Source organism: Dermacentor silvarum, chromosome 7 (genome assembly GCF_013339745.2).
Source record: "Dermacentor silvarum isolate Dsil-2018 chromosome 7, BIME_Dsil_1.4, whole genome shotgun sequence".
In the NCBI taxonomy this organism is placed as follows: Eukaryota; Metazoa; Arthropoda; class Arachnida; order Ixodida; family Ixodidae; genus Dermacentor; species Dermacentor silvarum.
The window spans coordinates 25,961,896-25,980,461 of NC_051160.1; the positions used below are offsets into that span (position 1 = coordinate 25,961,896).

General features: G+C 44.9%; 1 protein-coding gene across 2 annotated transcripts in view; it reads left to right on the forward strand.

The window, feature by feature from the left end:
* The first annotated feature begins 202 nt into the window (after positions 1-202).
* The window catches only part of LOC119457772 (intermembrane lipid transfer protein VPS13B-like), a 54,468-nt gene continuing 36,104 nt past the window's right edge, over positions 203-18,566 (forward strand). For both annotated transcript variants that reach the window (XM_049670435.1, XM_037719466.2), the window contains exons 1-13: positions 203-406; positions 600-711; positions 2,076-2,344; positions 3,411-3,705; positions 4,299-4,611; positions 5,600-5,790; positions 6,774-7,001; positions 9,195-9,426; positions 9,804-9,998; positions 10,765-10,934; positions 12,230-12,430; positions 14,749-15,061; positions 17,458-17,574. In XM_049670435.1, the coding sequence (XP_049526392.1) occupies positions 625-711; positions 2,076-2,344; positions 3,411-3,705; positions 4,299-4,611; positions 5,600-5,790; positions 6,774-7,001; positions 9,195-9,426; positions 9,804-9,998; positions 10,765-10,934; positions 12,230-12,430; positions 14,749-15,061; positions 17,458-17,574 (2,611 nt within the window). In that variant the 5' untranslated portion in view covers positions 203-406; positions 600-624. The remainder of the gene's footprint in view (positions 407-599; positions 712-2,075; positions 2,345-3,410; positions 3,706-4,298; positions 4,612-5,599; positions 5,791-6,773; positions 7,002-9,194; positions 9,427-9,803; positions 9,999-10,764; positions 10,935-12,229; positions 12,431-14,748; positions 15,062-17,457; positions 17,575-18,566) is intronic.

An 18,566-nucleotide genomic window follows, 5' to 3' on the forward strand; every position in this document is an offset into this window, starting at 1 on the left:
ATTTCAAATATATGAACAGAAGTACATGTGCAGACGGTCGTCCGTGCTGGCTGACTCTGGTTCCCGATAGATATTGGAAAGCAAAGGGCGTAAGGAAAATGCGAATGTAACGCTTGCTGCTTCGAGGTTGCGGCGACGATATGGCGGGATTTTAGCACGGCAGCGGCAACCCTGAAAAAACATGGCGGCGCCCACGGTAAACTTTCAGGTAGCTTTCAGGAGCGTCAATCAGCTGCGCAGGCAAGCGTAGGTAGCCCCCCTCGAGCGACTGGGATTACAGCCGCCCTCTTCCCGAGGCATCGGAACAGCGTCGCACCATCACATGCGTGCTAGTGTCCTTGCACGCAGCCTTCGGTAGGCGCTGGCCCGTGTAAACATGGAGGATCTAGCGAGACGCTAGTCGCAGGTAGCACCGATCTTTACTACGTGTAAATAACCACTATCATCAGCTGCGCAACCCGTTGCCTTGTTTGGGTCCATCGCGAGTTGTATCTGATGGCCGGAGCGCGGCCGTCTAAACTTAAACTTCAGAAGATTGATAGTGCTCGTCTTCGACGGCCGGTGTTTCGTGTCTCATGCGCGATATCATTCCCTTCCAGAGCGAAGAGCGATCCCTGAGGAGTCATGTTCAAAATAGAATCGTACGTGACTCCTCTGATCCTCAGCTATGTGAGCAAGTACGTCAAAAATATTCGACCGGAGGATTCCCAGGTAACGACACCGCGCTTATTTGTTTATATAATATGCGGATGTGGTATAAGATATTCGCTGGCGAATTAATCCACCTCTTAATATTAGCGTACTCTTCGAGCGGTTGGGTAATGTGCGTTTCGTCACACTGCTTTGTGTTAGTAAATGATGTGGTTTTGTGTGCTAGTGTATTTGCTCTTAAAGGGAGAAAGAAAGAATGAAAAGGTAAAGGGGAGGCTAGCATTACGTAATGCATGCATCTCGTTGTCCGGGTTGCTCTAACCCCGTGATCATTTATTTCTTCAATTGTAATGAAGCATTGCTTCCACGAAAAGAGTGTTTGGCAATTTTGTGACGTGTTCAATCGTACACCTTCACAAAAAGAGGTATAGTCAGCTTTGTTAGTACAACAGCCGATTCTTAAGTCATTGCCGCGGAGATTCAATGCCAACTTCCTTATGACAGTTGATCACAGGTTGTTGACCTGTTGCAGTGTTAAGTGACAGCAGCGGTAGCAGTTATGCCAATTAATTGTTCGGAAGCTTCTTATTCGCCGAAATAAAAAAAGGATCGTCAGAGTAGCTGCAATAACCTATTTAAATATTGTTATTCTGCAGTAATGTGTGCAGGGGCCGTATTCTCAAACGTTCGCCTAGGCGAAATTTCTTTTTTCGCTTTCAGGCGTGCGCTGATTGGCTGTTTTAGCAAAATTGGATGAGCTGATTGGGTGGTTGAGCCCGACGTCATTCAATTTTACTCAACCAGCCAATCAGCGTGCACGCTGATTTCAGAATACGGCCCCTGGATAATGACCTTGGCACATCAAATAGAAGTGTGATAATCATTATGAGCATTGTCAAAAATTGGACAGGTGACACCCGAAATTGATGGTTTATTGCACCCATATGAGTTTTTCGCCCATTCATGTTTCATGATCAGGCTTCAGGTCCACTAGCAGGTGCACTTTTGTATCACATTTGACACAAAGACTTCGATTCTTTTTGGCCAGGCACCCCAAGAACATAAAGTTGGGATTTAGTAACTGTGTGCATGCACAATCAAGGGTTCAGGAGAAGTCCTGTAATTAATCAAATGAGTTTTGTGAGATGGAGAAAGGTTTATTAAAAGAAAACTTGACAGCTACCAGTTTAAATTATGCCAGCTTCTTCTTTTAGAAATTGTGTAATACTAATTTTCTAAAGTTTGACCTTCCTCCGGGATTTCTACATCTTGGTTATCTCAGTTGCATGGAAACATGATTTCCCGAGGCGTAGGTCAGTGATTGAATGTATAGACACTTGGAATGTGATAACAAAGAGACCTAGGCACACAGGCGAGTGACGTTTGTATAGCTGTCATCATTCTTTGACTTATTTGCCCCATAGCTTTCACTGTGGGGCGGTGATGCTGTCTTCAGCAACTTGGACCTACGACTTGAAGCTCTAGAGCAAGAGCTGCGGCTTCCTTTCCGCCTTGTCAATGGTCACATTCACGAGCTGCGCATCCATGTGCCATGGACCAAGCTCACCTCAGAGCCTGTCGTCATCACTGTCAACACCATTGAGTGCGTGCTACGGCTTGGCGAATCTTCAGCCAGCTCCTCTTCATCCTCCGTGTCATCAACACCTTCAACAACTCGGTTTAGGCGAGTAAGGTATGCAAATGTCCTCCTTCTCTTGTATAATAATCAGTTTGATTTTAACTCCCAAAACTGCGCTGTAAGTTGGGAAAGCTACAACAGCACGATGTAGAATGGTGGTTAGGAAAATGGGGGCTGGGGAGGGCAGTTTCAACAGCTAGTCTGGGGACACAATTCCCTAAAGTTTTTGCAGAACTCTGATGCAGTTTGCCGATCAGCAATGATCAGGGCAACTTATTCAATTTGTTGATAGTGTGAGGGAGAAATGAATGCTTGATAACATTGGGGCTACAAATAACTTCAAAATCCACGAATTTGAAGGCTATAGTCATGCATGTTCTTCTCACAGTGAATTGGAAGCAAGCATGTACAGTCAGCCAGAAAACTTTACAGGACATGGGATTTATGAAAAAAACTGAATTACAGCAAAACCTGGGCACATAGCCTCAAATAATAGGAGGAGGAGGAGGAAAAGAAAGGGCGAAGGCAGGGATGTTAACCAGAAATGCATCTGGTTGGCTACCCAACACTGGGGCATAGAAAAGGGGGGATTGTAAGATGAGAGAGGGGGGGGGGGAGAAGAAAAAATGTGCTGAGTTAGTTCAAGCGTGCGGAGGGTCCCGCCAAGTCAAAGGTGCTCGCACTGGCCAGCCGCCCTCAAGAAAGACAAAAGTGCCTTCAGCAGCCTTGCGGGTATGACAAGCGATAGGAACGGTCTTCGAGTAGCACTTGTTCAATGTGTACATAGTAGCCATCGCCACCTATGCAGTGATGTAGTAAATTATAAGTGTCATGTCTTATTAGAGCAGAAATTTACATTTGTCATGGAACCCACGTTTGATAAACTTTTGTAGCCTTTTGTATGTCTGTTTACAGCAAATACCTTAAGATAAACGTCGTAAAGCATTTCTAACTCTGGAGGAAGCCACATCTCTGCTTTAACTAGAAGTGACAATTTTTCTACATCAGAGCTTAATGTACCACTTTAGTTTGACTGTATATTTTTCTTTGGTGCCCCTTTAACATTTTAACGGCCATCTGGGATACGAGAATGTTTAACTGAAGGCTGATCTTCATGCAGTTCTGCTCGTGCTATCAGCCCTGACGGCGGCAGTTCCTCACCGACCCTCACTCAGCCCCCTGGCGGTTACCTGGGCGGCCTGCTGCAGCGCGTGCTACACAACATCACGATTGTCCTCAACAATGTCATCCTCAAGTATGCCGAGGAGGACCTTGTCCTCTCGCTCAACGTCAAGGCCGTTGAGGTGGCCTCTGCCGATGCCTCTTGGCAGCCGGCATTTGCACAGCTGGCCACAGAAGACCCGGTGCTGCGCAAACTTGTATCCATGGAAGACGTCACCATTTGCCTGGACAAGGTTTGCAGAATGTCAGATCCACGTTATGGAATGAATCCTGTTGGACGACTACAGAATGTCCTCCGAATTGCTTATCTAGCTTCCCAGTTGTACATCTATGTGTAGCAGCAAAGCCACCTCCTAACATAGCTGAGATTATGTTTGTTTAAATCTAAGCCAGCTTTGACTCAGTTCATTCACGAAAAAATGGATCATAGAAAGGAAGAAAATGTATCTGTGAATCTAAGCAAACTAAGAGAAACAGCAAAAGCTAAATTCTTTGACATCGGAAAGAGCGTTTGAGCATATGCATCAGCTAGCTTACTTGCCTTGCACCACTGTCCATCTCCTTGTCAACATAGAGTCTGCTCCCATCAAGGGTAGCCCTTTTGGCAGGGAATGAAATAAGTGCCTAGTAACTGAAAGTGTTTACATTGTTGGGCATAATACCATCTTCTGGTCTGCAGTGGCCGCAGTAGCTGATTGCATTAGTAGTTACTCTAACTGTACAACCTTTTATTTTGTAATTCACCTAGCAATGCTAGGCGCCATTGTTCTTGCAGTAGCACATTCGGCTTGAGAGCTGAGCTTCTCATTTTGCATCTTGAATGCAGCGTGATGCCAGTGGCAAGATTGAGGCGTACCAGGAACCCCTGCTCTACCGGTGCTTTGTGCTGGGACGGCTTCACATGCGTTATGATGGGAGTGGCCGTCCAAGTGCACTGCGCTTCCACGTCTCCTGCGAGCGGCTCGATCTGTCGCTGACCGATCAGCAGCTGCCACTGTTTGTGCGCCTCCTGGAACTTTGCCTGGCACTGTACTATGGCCGCCTGGCATGCAGTCCCGTGGAGGAATCTCGCGACGCCCCATCACCTGATCAGCCACAGTCTCCAACATCCTGGGTGTCCTCCGGCACCACTCCCGCTGGTGAGTTTGGGGTTAGCCCCTGGTGCTTTAAATGTTGTGCAGCAGTGTGCAAGTCTAGGAAGCTAAGGCTTACTGTCTACAAATGTAAGATCTGTTCGATTCACGCATTCTTCGCACCTTGTGCACAATGGACGGTGCCACAGCCTTCGATTCTATGGTGCAAAAATCACTCTGCTGCACCGCAGCCCACCATTGCAGCATGGTGCAGGCAAGGTGTCACCATGGTACAGGGAACCTCTGCACCTGCTGGTGAGGTGGTGCAGTCGAGGCACATGGTATCATGTGGACGATGCTCACTAGGGTGACACTTGCTGACACAGTGAGCGTTTCCCGAGCACATTTCCAGAGACATTTCTAGAACCCGCAACTTCCACATGGTGTATGCAACGCTCTACTATAACATAAAAGGGTAGCATACATGACTTTATTGGCCGGTTGTCTGCTCATAAATTCACATACTACATGATGCTTGTGGTACAAAGGGGGTGTGCCACATTCGCTGCTATGGCGATGAGTGGCACTGGCTATTGTCCTGGGACTAGATCTAGCACGCATACACAAATACCCAAGGAAGTGGACAAGGGCAGAGCCACTGCTGTAGCTCAATTAGTAGAGCATCAGAATTTTCATGCAGAGGTTGCTGGGACAGGTCCCATCAGTGGCAAGTTGTCTTTTCTGCCACTCTAATTTCACTTTATTCCTACATTTTATTTGATAAAAGTTAATTTTCCCTATTATTTCCTGGGTTTCATTATTTTTTGGCCTCATATATAGTCATTTCTAACTAGAACTGTTGCGCCTCAATTCCTCAGATTCTTTTCAGTCAAGGTCTGTCCATCCGCTTTTTGCCTGCTGACTGCTTCACTCAGTACATCTGCATCACTAGAAACTACTGAAATCAGTATGTGGCATTCAAATTCTGTTGAATGTTACCATCCACTCTGAATTGCGGTGTTTTTTTTTGTTTTGTTTTTTTCCGTTCCATCAGAGGGGGACCCTGGCAGTGAGCAGGGCTGGGGAGCTTGGGCATGGTCCATGGTACCACAGATTCTGCCCACCTGGGAAGAAGAGGCGCTAGGGATGGACGATGGCGTTGGCGACCCTACATTGGTAGACACTGGCTGGCCCACATTGTACCATGTGGGCTGCTACGTGGCAAAAGCTACCTGTGTCTTTAAGGTGAGCCTCTTGACTAGAACATTCAGGATGAGCCTCCCAGACAGAAAAATACCGGGGCAGTGTGTTTATTTGATGAGGGGCTGTGTGTGACCTGTTGAGGCAACTCAGTAGCTAGTCGCCTTGTTTTGCATAGCACAAGGTCTCAGGTTCATTTGCTATTTCTAGCAGCCACGTTGCAATGGGCTTGAGGTTCACATGCGTTATGATGGGAGTGGCCGTCCAAGTGCACGGCGCTTCCACGTCTCGTGCGAGCGACAGATGGAATGCAGAGTGACTCGTGTACCACGCTTTGGGTGCATGTTCAAGAGTCCGTGGTGGTCAAGGTTAATACACAGACCTCCACTATGCCATCCTCCATAGCCCACCATGTAGCTTCGGGACGTTTAGCCCCGCAATGAATTTATTAAGGTACGAGTCAGTCATTTGATGTACCATATTTACTTGTCAAGACCCACCCCTGCTTACAATTTTTTTGAAAGACAAATTGTGAGTTACAAAAAAAAAAGTTTCACAATTATTAGATTTTGAATGCACACTCTTTCAGTATCAGTAGATACCATTGCTAAATGTTTTAAAATTGCTGGAACAGCATGGGGAGGATGGCACTGAGAGCAACCATCTTTGGGAGTGTGCCGTCAAGGTAGGAAGCTCCAGTGGTGACGCAACATTGAGAATGAAGTTGAAGAATAAAGTGGAACTTCATCAATGCTTCTGAACCTTGAACAAATGTGCGTAGCCAGTGTTTCCATTATTCTGTGCACCATTAACGATGTCATCCACAGTTCTAGAATGCAGTCATGCGCTCGACTTGTGTAAGCCACCTACAGCCAAGATTTTTTAAATCTGTATGTGGGTCTTACGCAGGTAAATACAGTAAATTTCTTTTTGTAGGCAGAAAGCTTTGTAGGGCTCTGCAAAATGAGAACTGAAAAATATGGCCTTAGGTGATGGTATGGTGGCTGCAACCTTGTTCTTTCTTGCAGACGACGAGGGAAGATGGTTTTGCAGGCCGCCTTTCTTCGTCACGGCGACAGAATATGACCGGGCGAGCGCTGCTGCAGCTGGAGTTGCATGGTGCCACATGTGAGATGGCGCTGCAGGGGCTTACATGGGTGCACCTCCAAGTGGGAGTCACGGGGGCCGCGATCTCTGGATCTGAACGCTGCGCTTGTGGATTTGACGAGGCAATGCGGCGCAACGGCAGGTCAAAGGTGTGTCTCACTGTTCTTAAGCCGCCACCACATGCACGCAATGTTTGACCGACACCAATGAGCGACAGGTTTTGCCATCGTGGAGGGCAATCCGTCGCTGTTTCCTGTCATGTCGCCGGTTTTTGGCCAGCCAAAAAATTTGGCTTGTCGCCCAGAAGTTCGAGCAGCGACTTCGGCTGGGTACAGCGTGATTCCGCAACATAGCAGCAACCAGTCCGCCCGCTTCGATCTGAGTATGTTCTTGCAAATTGCTCTGGGTACTGTGACAGCAACAAATAAATAGTAAAATCAGCCATCGATTCGTTTTATCTAAAGCCGAGGTCAGAGTATCGGTGTTGTCTTGTAGTTATTACTGAGATCAATTGGTTGTTTTGACGCTGTTAAGCCTCGGACGTCACCGAGAACCGCGAAAGTGTTTTGAGTTTTGCTCACTAGATGGCAGCCACGACATTTCACGCTGGTGGTATGTAACGGATTTCCACTGGCAATAATGGCATATTAAAGGTAGCTTTAATACAGCTTGAGTAAAACATTGGTCGCGTGGCATGTTTGCGATTTTACTGGTGCACGATTGCATTTATTCGGACAACAATGTAAATTTCTTGCTACTTTTATTCGTGATGTTGCGTACATGATGTTGCTCCGTGAACCTATGTGACAGTGCGACAGGTTCTGCCTGTCGCTTGAGTATTGTATACATGTGGTGGCCACTTTAGTGTTTCATCGAAATCAGTCTTGTGGAATGAGTTATGCTCAATAGATGACATGTAAGTGGGTATTCTGCAGCATTTGGTTTGGATAAGCTAATTGAATGCATGCCTAGTACAGCTTGCAGCATGAGACATTATTCACATGTACAGCATTCCATTAACCTATTTTGTTCTGTGACATGTCCTTATATACCTGTAAGGGCTTGACAAATCAGCTGCAGTAACCAACTGATCAGAATCAGAATTTTATTATTAAAGGTTGGGACATATTACAAGTATTTAGTATACAGAAGGAGATCCCATAGTCAAATACTGTATCAGGACCTCCTGTACAAGAGCAATTATGATAGTTAACATCTTAGAGCAACAGTAGCAAACAATAAAGTAGTACACAAGCAAAAAGAAAAGAGGGTTAACAGAACAAAATACTCAGTAGATTGTAAAGAATAACAAGGTTTAGCATATCTCATGGTAACAAGAACAATTGTATGAAAAAAAAATTTAAGAAATTAAAAATTAATAACCTTTTTATTTGCTTTGTCACAAGAATAAAAAAAAAATAAAAAGAACGGACGAAAAGAAAAATATATATCAAATAAACAGGACACAGTAAATCTTCTCGTTAGTCTTTCAACAATAAATGCATATTTAGTTATCCTTTAAATTTGTGTAAAGATCTTGCATTTTTCATTATAAGTGGAAGAGTGTTCCATATTGATATGGAGGTGAATTCTACGGTCTGATTACCGTAGTTAGTGCGGACACTTGGTATAAGAAAATTGCTGTTCAAGGCGAATCTGGTGGTACTGTAAATCATCAGGTAAGATGGCGAAAATTTGATCAGTGGTAGCTCGTTATTCAGAAATCTGTAGAAAAAAAATCATTCGAACTTGACGGGGACCGCCTAAAAGTCCAAATGATCGGGAGTCCAAAACATTGGATTTGCCAGAAAAGGAGGGACTTTATTCCACAAGTGTGGCCAACAAAGCTTCTCAAAGCTTTGCATGCACATGCACTTGCATGTGACTTGGTCACTCTGTATTGCGACCATTATCATGCTGTCACTGCAGATAAGCAAAACCACAGTCAGTGCATGCACAGTGTCTCTATCTCCTGGCAACTTAAACAGAGGTTGACTGCGCTCCGATAGCCAAATGATTGCATGTTTCTCTAAAACAGTCAATGACCGGCTCTTCCCTTGTTGCTCTCATCAGTGCAGACATCGAGGGTGAAGTTGACAGCACTTGAAGCTGCTTGATGGTCTGACCAATAAAAATTTATAATAGCAATCAAAGATGTTTGTTACAAAGATCAAAGATGTAATTTGTAATTGGACTATGACACAGACACGACGCGCGTGTAATAGCACTAGTTGGGGCAAATAACCACTATGAATGGCTATGTGTGAGACATCAATCGTAATACTTGCATGCTAACTGGGGCAGCAGTGTTGTGCTTCCCAACAGCTCTGCTGTTCTTACAGGGAGCAGCCATGTACCTGAGAGCTGGAGTCACTACAGGTGGCCACACCTACAACCACCTCACAGGCTCGCTCTTCGATCCTCTTGCACCTGAAAACTCTGGCCAAATTCGTGAGCCTGAGCCTGGTTTGGATGCACACGTCGAACGACTCACAGAGTTGGCCATGGCCGAACGCTTCCCTGCCCTGTGCATGGACTACCTGTATGAGCTGCAAATTCCCGAGGACTGGGATGGTAACTGCCTCTTCTGCCTTTGCAATTCTTACGTTTCACTTTCTCACAAAACAGAAGTTAGGCTGCAGTACCAGTTTCATCAAACACTGGTGACCAAACCTTTTTTTTTTTTTCAGGTGTCTTTCAGCAGTGTGCCAACTATTATCACACAGGCCACACATTGCAACCTTTGCCGAGTGAATGTTTAATCTGTTGAATGAATTTCTTGTTGCAGATAACAAACCAATTCTGTCACTATTTTCCCGCATTGTGTAGACAAAAGTTGTCTTAGTGTCACTTTAATGAACAGTTAAAATGCTGTTTTCTCTTTTTTGGGGGGCTAATTGCTACTTGTAGCTTTATCGCCATTTTTTTGTTTTTTTTCATTTTCTTAACAGATTCAAATGAAGCTGAGGAACCCTGCACTGTCGCATTTCTCGAGAGCTCGAATTGGGTCGAGCGTTCCCTGTGTCGATCTGTGATTGGTCCCCTCGTTATCGACATCACAAGTGGAACAGTGCATCGCCTTGAATGGATGCTGGAGTGTATCATGAATGGTCCTCCGAGGCCAACTTATGGACAAGAGGAAATAGGTATGGCTTTCTTTTTGTGCAACAATGTGTTATCACATTCTGGTTTGATGAAGCAGAAGCTGTGAACCTCACTGCGGTACTGCCGAGAATGTTTAGACTACTTAGGGAGGGGCAGTCCCAGTATCTGCCCACAGTGGCAGGTGAAGCCTTTTTTTTTTTAAATTCCTACAGGCATGGCTGCCAGATGGGCTGATCGGGACTAAACAATGCCATGTCGCTGGAAATTCATTCAGAGTGTTAGCCTTTTTTAAACGTTTCTAATTAAGTTCGCAATTATATCAGTGGCTATGGTGTTCTGCTACTGAACAAGAGATTGCAGGCTCAGTTCCCTGTGTGACAGTGCCCTATTCAGACAGAGGTAGAATAGAATGCACTCGTTTGCTGAGATTTAGATACATGATAAAGAACCCCAAGTTGTCAGCTCGACTATTCACATCTTGTGAATAGTTGATGTGTCTATTCACAAGATGACTATTCACAAGATGATTCACAAGACCCTCTCATCAGCAGTTTTTGGTAATGAATGGCTGTTTTTGGCTGTTCTGCCCTTTGAAGCTTTGAAGCTTTACCTTTGAAGAGTTTGAATTAACCGAAGGCATTGGCTGAATTAAGCAGCTTCAACATGCATTGGAAATGTACCAGGCTAATTGAAGGATTTATATATGTTTTAATTAGCCAGAATATTGAATTACTAGAGATCAAATTATCAGGAGTCGGCTGTGGAACATTCCTGAGATAGGCAGTTCATGTGTGCCTGGATTTTCAGCACCCCTACCATTCCCACTGGCCATGCCAAATGAAGAGCAGCTGGAAAGGCTATGCCAGTTTGTCCCAAGCCGCACATATCGTCTGGCCGTACTGAAGCCCCGAATTAGGCTCTGCCCTGCCACGCACTCGACCGGAGACAGCCCGCGACAGAAGTCCGTCCTCCGTCGGGTAAGGGTCTTCCAGCTTCTTCTTTCTGAGCTACCCATAGTGTCCATAAGCTAGCTATATGTGTGTGTTTTTGTCCATTGTTGCCAAATTACTGCCAGTTTTCAAACCTTGCCTACACGTGCCTCAGTAACATGATACCTTTCTGTTGCCTGCTGTGACTGGTGGACTAGTTGCCAATGCTACCATATGGCAGGCGATGAAGATGTGTCACATATGCCATGTCCTCAGGGATCAGCATTTGGTGGTGAAACATGCCCCAGCTTGCTACTGCATGGGAGACAATAAAGAGTGGTCACTCCCGGTTCGGCCATCTCAGAAACCGTATCATATAAGCTACCTTCGTTGGTTGCCATGTGGCAGTGCCCTTTCCAGAGTTTGCTTGGCGAGGGCTAAGCACAAATAGATAATTTTGCATGCGTGTTTCAAGCACGTTGTCAAGTTGTCTTAACGTAGAAGACGCACTTTTATACGTTTTCAGTTATAAGAAACGCTCGTCGTGCCTCACAGATATTCATAAATTTTCGTGCATTATGCGGCTAAATTGAATTTGTATATTTCTGATTACCTCCAGATTAAAACTGTTAAAAATCTGCGTGGTTCCATTCTGCCGCACAACTGGCGCTTGCCATTCTCCTCTTTGCCCGCTGTTTTTCTGTGGTGAAAACCAGAAGCTTGCCAGGGTACCTGTTTGTAAACAGCAAAATCTTCTATACTCTATAGGAAGCAGGCACGTGAGGTGTGGCAGTTAAGCAACCGACTGTAATCTAGAAACATTGTTTGGTCACATGTCTGTGTTTTCCTCTAGGTCACTTATGTGCTAACAAAAGGTGTGGTGTTTGCTAGAACAAAAATTGGTTATGAACTAAGAGTGGGACAAGAAAGCATTGCCAGCTAACTTACTTCACATCGTGCCCTCTGGGTCTTCACACCAATATGCATCACTCTAATTGGACGTTTTTTGAAAAGGAGGAGCTTTCAGCTTGTGAGTGAAAATTATAGTACTATTAACATTGTGACAAAAAATATACGATACTGGAGTACGGGCTGACAGAGTTGTGGTGTGTGGTAGCTGGCTCTCAGGGCGACTCTGCCAGGCAAAAGGCATATGCATAGTCTTGCTTTCCTGTAGAGTTTTGTGTGCTGCTTTTGGCATTAATTGGTGTTTTCTAACTCTACATCTTCTCTCTGTGTAGTGTTCCTTGTAAGGGTGCATGTGAGGAGTTGCTTTTTTGACATGCATGCTTTCACAATGTTTCAGTTCTACCTTCATTCTCTTTATTTATTTTTTTAAGCAGAAGTTCTCGCGAGATGAACCTGGCCCACCGAGTGCGCTGATCAGCTCCTGCCTGCCCTTGCTGGAGCTACAGCTCGAGTGCCTCGACATCTCACTGTCAAAGCCGATGTACCCGCGGAGGATGACCGCCCTACTGGCAGTGGATGAAGGTGCGCTGCCCGACACTGTCCGGCAGCAATGCTTCTCTCACACCCAAGCAAAGGTAGCTGCAACTTTGCCAGGGGGAATGCAGTATACCGTAGTGGCACAGCACAGGGACGAGGTACAGCTTGTCTCAAGCTTAAAGGGACCAACAACCAATTTTTATGCTACCCTTCTTTTTTAGTGCATTAGAAGGCTTACCGGTCACAGTGTTTAATCCTACAGTGGTAACGCAGAAAACATTGGGGTAGTTTTTCATCAGAATTTGTCTATTTGCAGTGATGATGAAGTCGTACGCTGGAAAAATATTCTGGAAATAGTGATAGCTGAGCGCGATAGTGATTATACGCCAGCATTGATGGGACGCAAACGACAAGTGCGGCCCGAGCTGTAAGAAAGTAATATTTTGTTTATCAAGCTGATGTTCATGCGGTTCTGTGTTTTCTGAAGTGTTGAATTATTTTTACAATAATAGCTACGTGCTTTCATGGTTTCCTGTCCAACTGCTTTGGTCATATACCAGTCAAGGCATTCTTTTTAGCCAAGCCACGCTAAGATTTCTAAAGCAAAAGGACACATTTAGAGTAGTAGTGCTATTTGTGTAGTGCCGGAACCTACATACTGCACAATTAGTCGATGCCACTTTGTATCTCACAGGCAAACCACAGAACTCAAAGTACTGATATGCAAAACTTGCTTGCATGTAAAAGCATGTACAAGAGCAATCGTGTGCACCACCATGCAATGAGGAATGCCACAGCTCTGCCACTCCACTCGTTGCTGTGAAGGCAGTACCGCTTGTTAGCGTCAACTTTTTTAGCTTGTAATACACATAGAACAAAGCACAAATGCCAATGTAATATAAAGGCTGCAATTATTGGACAATAATTATAGCACACTTAATAACTGCCTACTTATGAACAGTAATCTGAGTGCATCCATATCATAATACTAAGAGTTCACTACCAGTTAGCGTGAGAGATTGTTTTTTGTGACTTTCTGTGCCAATTTAAAATTTATAATTCCTTCTTAAATCAGGAACAGCATGCTCAATTTGGTGAGATATTTTTTGTGACTTTCTGTGCCAACTTAAAATTTATAATTACTTCTTAAATCAGGAACAGCATGCTCAATTTGGTGACTATAAATCATGGTCTTTCAATTTCCACCGACATTCTGGGACACGTTCTGGGCGGTTGTTGGTCCCGACTGATTTTTCGGATATGCCAGATAATTCGGATGCCTTCGCGGCACCCCATTGGCCCGACCAACGTATAAGAACATCTGAAATTTGGACGCTGAAACCCTTAGCCGTCCGATATTCCGGACTTTTTGCTGTGACCACAGGTCTGAAATGGCACTATTCGAAGCCACCGTCGCCGCTGTTTTTATTATCTCATAGCCTCAAACCAGCACACCCGCATGCCAATCCTCTGGCAGCCGTAGCCACCACCGTGGCAATGCTAGGCTTAGCTGCTTCGATGTTCGCTACCGAGTTTCCTACTGTTTGGTGCCATGTTTTTCATTGAAAGAATTCGTCACTGTCAGCAATGGCGCCAGCTCCGCCTTTGTCGTCCTCGCCGATGGCTTCAAAGCGCGAGGGTCCATTGCGTGACGCCAGTTCCCAAGTCAGCTTTGCCACAATGCAGTGGTGTTACGCAGTGAAGCATACGAGATGTATTGTGGTAAAGCATACCAAGAGTTGAAAGGGACCACCGTCACGTGACACATTATGTGGTTCTTAATTATACATGCTTGCACCTGCCGTCTCCTTAGCACCGATACATCTAATAAGCATAGTGGCAGGCCTTTGGAACTATTTCAGATGTGCCTGTGGTGATTTGAGCCTTTGAGGGTAGTAAAAGGCATGCATTCACGATGCCCGATTTTTCGAACATTCTTATGACCCGGTGTCCGAAAAATCGGATGTTGACTGTAACCAGCTGAAGTTTAGATTTCATTGTTTGAAACTCGGAGTTTGAAAAGAGCACTGCCTCGTGACAGACCTTGCCACTAGGGGATTGACGTATTAGATAGTCTTGACAAAAACCACATGTGCATATGCAGAAACCTAGCCTAGCCTTGCGAGCATAAGCTAGTATCACTTTTGACAGTAACAGTGAATGGGCCATAAGTGAATTGGTAGAGTGGGTAGTGAAGTAACAGTAACATCAGCTTGCGTTGTCTACTGACACTTTCTCATAGATGCTGACCAGCATGCCAATAATTGTCGTGGCTTGATAGCTTAATCACTCTAATCACACACACACAGCCGGTTCTCATTTATGTAAGAAGGCAGCATGAGTATCTGCTAGGGTCGCCATTACAGTGCATAAGAATGGAAGAGACATTTATTTATTTTTATTTTTATTTCATCAGCTTTGGGGCCTGACAGTGGATTTAGCTGCTGCGTCAAACAAAGCATCGGCTCGTCCACCAGCTCGGGCAGTGGTTTTGGATCCAGCCTGGGCTACGATGACCATGCACTCCGTCTTGTGCCCCGGTGTCCTGGCTCATGGCCCGAACAGCCTGACTCGGTCTTGGAGCACGGTGGAAGTGGGCCCACTGCACCTTTCGGCAAGTAAGCAGCGAGCCATGGCAGCCTTGGGAGTGTTGCTGTCCTGGCACTCAGGGCCTTCAGTCACCACTACACTGGGAGCCTCTTCACTTCTTGGGAACCTTGTTCATGAAGGTGAGCTGTAATATTCAATTCAGTTCAATTCAGTTTTATTTTTCAACATACAGTGGAACCTCGTTGATACGATCCTGTGTAGTAAGTTTTTTGGGATGATACATTTTTTTCCCCTGATAATTCAATTTAGTTGGATAATACGTTGGATGATACATTTTTCAGATGATTCGCTTTATTTTCCGGTTCCTGTAAAGATCGTATCAACAAGATTCCACTGTATATACTTATGTTGGTGGCCTCCTTGGCAATAAAGCTGCATCTAACAGCTTGACGCAGCCAAGAAGCCACTGGCAGACGACAGAGCACAAAGAATAACAAAATAATTTGGTGATCAAGTATCAATAATATTGCACATGATTGAGACAGCAAATTGGAATTAGTCCATGGAACTGAATTCCTAGGAAACATGTCGAACATTGAAGTTGAATATTTGTGTACAGTCGCCGGCCAATAATTTGGACATGCCATGTTATTCAGACAGCTCCGCTGCACCACCACTGGCCCTTAGACTTAATGTATAAGGACTACCGAAATTTAAGACACCTCACAGCACGTCATGCTGTAATACGGACTCTGACTGCACAGCCATGTGCTAATAATTTGGCCACCGAGTCGAGCAGAAATAGCGATATTTTCGTTTTGATACATCGCCAGCATGGTCGTCGGCCATATCGCTGGCACCTCGAAACCAAAACTAGTGAAGCCCTGTCGATTTAGTAGTCGCTGACCGTGCCCAAACCACAGGACAACCCAAGCCACGAAGTCGTAAAGGCTGCATTTGCAGTTTGCATGATTTGCTGTGTGAGTTCCATTCCACTCTTATCATCCACCGTTCATGGCTGGCTGATCTTATGGCACCTATGACACAATTTCGAAAATGCTTTCACTTTTACTGTATATTGCGGGACTCGCACTGGACGCGACAACGGTCAACAGCGTGTCTACACTGCGATAAGATAGCGTGCTTGGCACTGTGCCGACAAAGCCGTCGCTCATAGACGCCTCTGCGTCTCGTGCTAGCCACAATTGAAGCTATCCCCAAAAGTGACAATCCGAGAATATGAAACACCCGTTTTGGCGTCTTGTAGAATAGTCACTCATTTTCTGGTGAATTTGGTATTTCTAACTCCTGATTATTCGGACCCTTTGGCAATCCTCATCAAGTCCAAGTTATCTGTAGGCGACTGTATATTGAATTCGCGCAATAAGAAAGCATTTGAGCATGAGAAAACAGGTACATATACTAGTAAAATCTAGATATAATCAAGATGGAGAGCACAGTAGACAAGGGAGTGAATACAAATCTTTTTGCTTTAATGTACAGCTTACTCACGTTTGTGTGTCTTTTTTTTCATAGCTTCTGCAGTCTTCTGTTCATTCCATATGTTATGTCCATTGTGGTCAGCACCTAGCCAGAAGGCTATTTTCCTTCTTTCCATCTTTACTTGCTGGTAATATCTGTGTGTTGCCTACTGAACAATAATTTAAAGTGGTCTGGATGTTGATTTGTACGCATCTGGCTTCATGGTGGGATCAAATACTCTGTCACACAAGAATGATCTGAACAGAAGTGCTCAGAAGCCACAAGACCAGACACTTTGTTTTGTACTGTGAACCCCGTCTATTTCTCACAGTATGTAGCAGACTGATAGGGGGCGCCCCACCCCGGTGGTTGCTTTCATTATTTCATGGTTTACTTGACAGATGGCACTGATTGTCTCCTTGCAACTTTCTTGCTCGGTCTGCTCTCACAATCGCTGCATTCGTTCTCTGCGTCTTTGCGGCCTGTCATAGCTTCACATGACCGTCTACCTGGCCTGCATCGCACATCGCGGACTTTTCACACGCGCAGGCGTGGATTAGCAGAAAATACAATGCCGCGGTAGCTTTTGGGGGTCGCTACATTACAATTTTAGATTTCGAAGGACCGAAAAATCTCTTTCTTGATTTCACGAACTTCCCAATTTAACTAAATAATTCAAGCGGGGTCATCACTTCGTTTCAACTGTAATAAAGGCATTTAGCACTTGTGCACATATGAAAAATATTTATGCCCTTTCAATAACTGTGCACGTTTATTGTGTCCCGGTTGCATGACACACCTCTCTTCTAGACTTCTAGTGGCATTGTGAATGTGAATTTGATTTAACTATTTATGCCACCTAGAAACTGCGGTCAGAAATATTAAAAAAATGGTGATTTGACAGTTCAGGAAAGCAAGTAAGTACACTTGCTCTTTCCAAACAACAACAGCAGCAAGAAATTGTGTGGGCTGTGATGTCCTTTGAAACTTGTAAATTTTTTTGGGTGTAACCGACACTGTAACACCTGCGTGTTTATCTGCTGTCTCGCTAGCGAGTTGGCACTCAAGAGCTTACGTTTTTGTCTTTGTGCAGGAAGTTCGACGCTGGAGTTGTCCGTCGGCGGCCTCTCGTGGAGCTTCTCGGAAGACACCCAAGCATGCACACACTCAGCCAGCATGGTCTCACTCTCTCTGGTGCTGAATGATAAAGGTAGGTGCCAGAAAGGCGTTATCATTTTGCCGGTGGCGGCTGGCCTTTTGGAAGTTAGAGCCCAAATTGTAGCAGATAGTGGGCACAACAGTAGGTGGCCATGCAGGGGATGGCAGAAGGAGAGAGGGAGCGATTGAGAAAGATAACAGAAGAATGCATGACCACACAAAGCTGGCATTAAGCATGGAGAAAGGAAATCAACTTGGAGGGAATCATCATCATCAGCCTATTTATGTCTACTGCAGGACGAAGGCCTCTCCCAGCGATCTCCAATTAGCATGGTGAACATTTAACAGTGCGAACAGATGAAGGACGAGCGGGCAACACAAATGAGCACTGTTAAATTCTTGTTTCTGTCAACTATGTTTCGTCTGTTTGCTCTGTTAAACATTCGCCATGATCCAGAACCAACTATCTCACCAACGAGTTAATAACAAAGCTCCAATTATCCATGTCTTGCGCCAGCTAATTGGATCTTATGCCTCTGAATGCCCTAATTTTATCATGCCACCTAATTCTCTGCCATCCTCGACTAGACGTAGGAGGGAGTGTCACCCGGTAGAACTGAAGGCGACTAAAGTCAGCCTGAAACGGGATCATGTTACAGGAGGTTTTAGTGTCTCATCATCAATCCAAAACGACAATGCGGATGGCAGCAACATGTTTTTACTGTACTCGCATGTTCAAATAAAAAAAAGTAAATGTATATGTCGATGTGTGTATATATATATATATAAACCGAAGGTGCACAAGCATATCACTAGAAAATCTGCACAGAACAAGAGCACCTGAATGAGAGCACATAGATTAAAACCTACCGGAAACCAAACGTACTTGGCAGAGTCAGCCGAGCATAGTCGAGACTTGGAGGTCACATAGTGGGCTGACTTTCAGACACACGGGAGAGATAAAAAGTGAAGGCAATGCAATCACTAAGAGTTGGCTCGCGGAAATCTGGCTGTATAACAGCAGGCTACTTCCTAGTTTCTTTC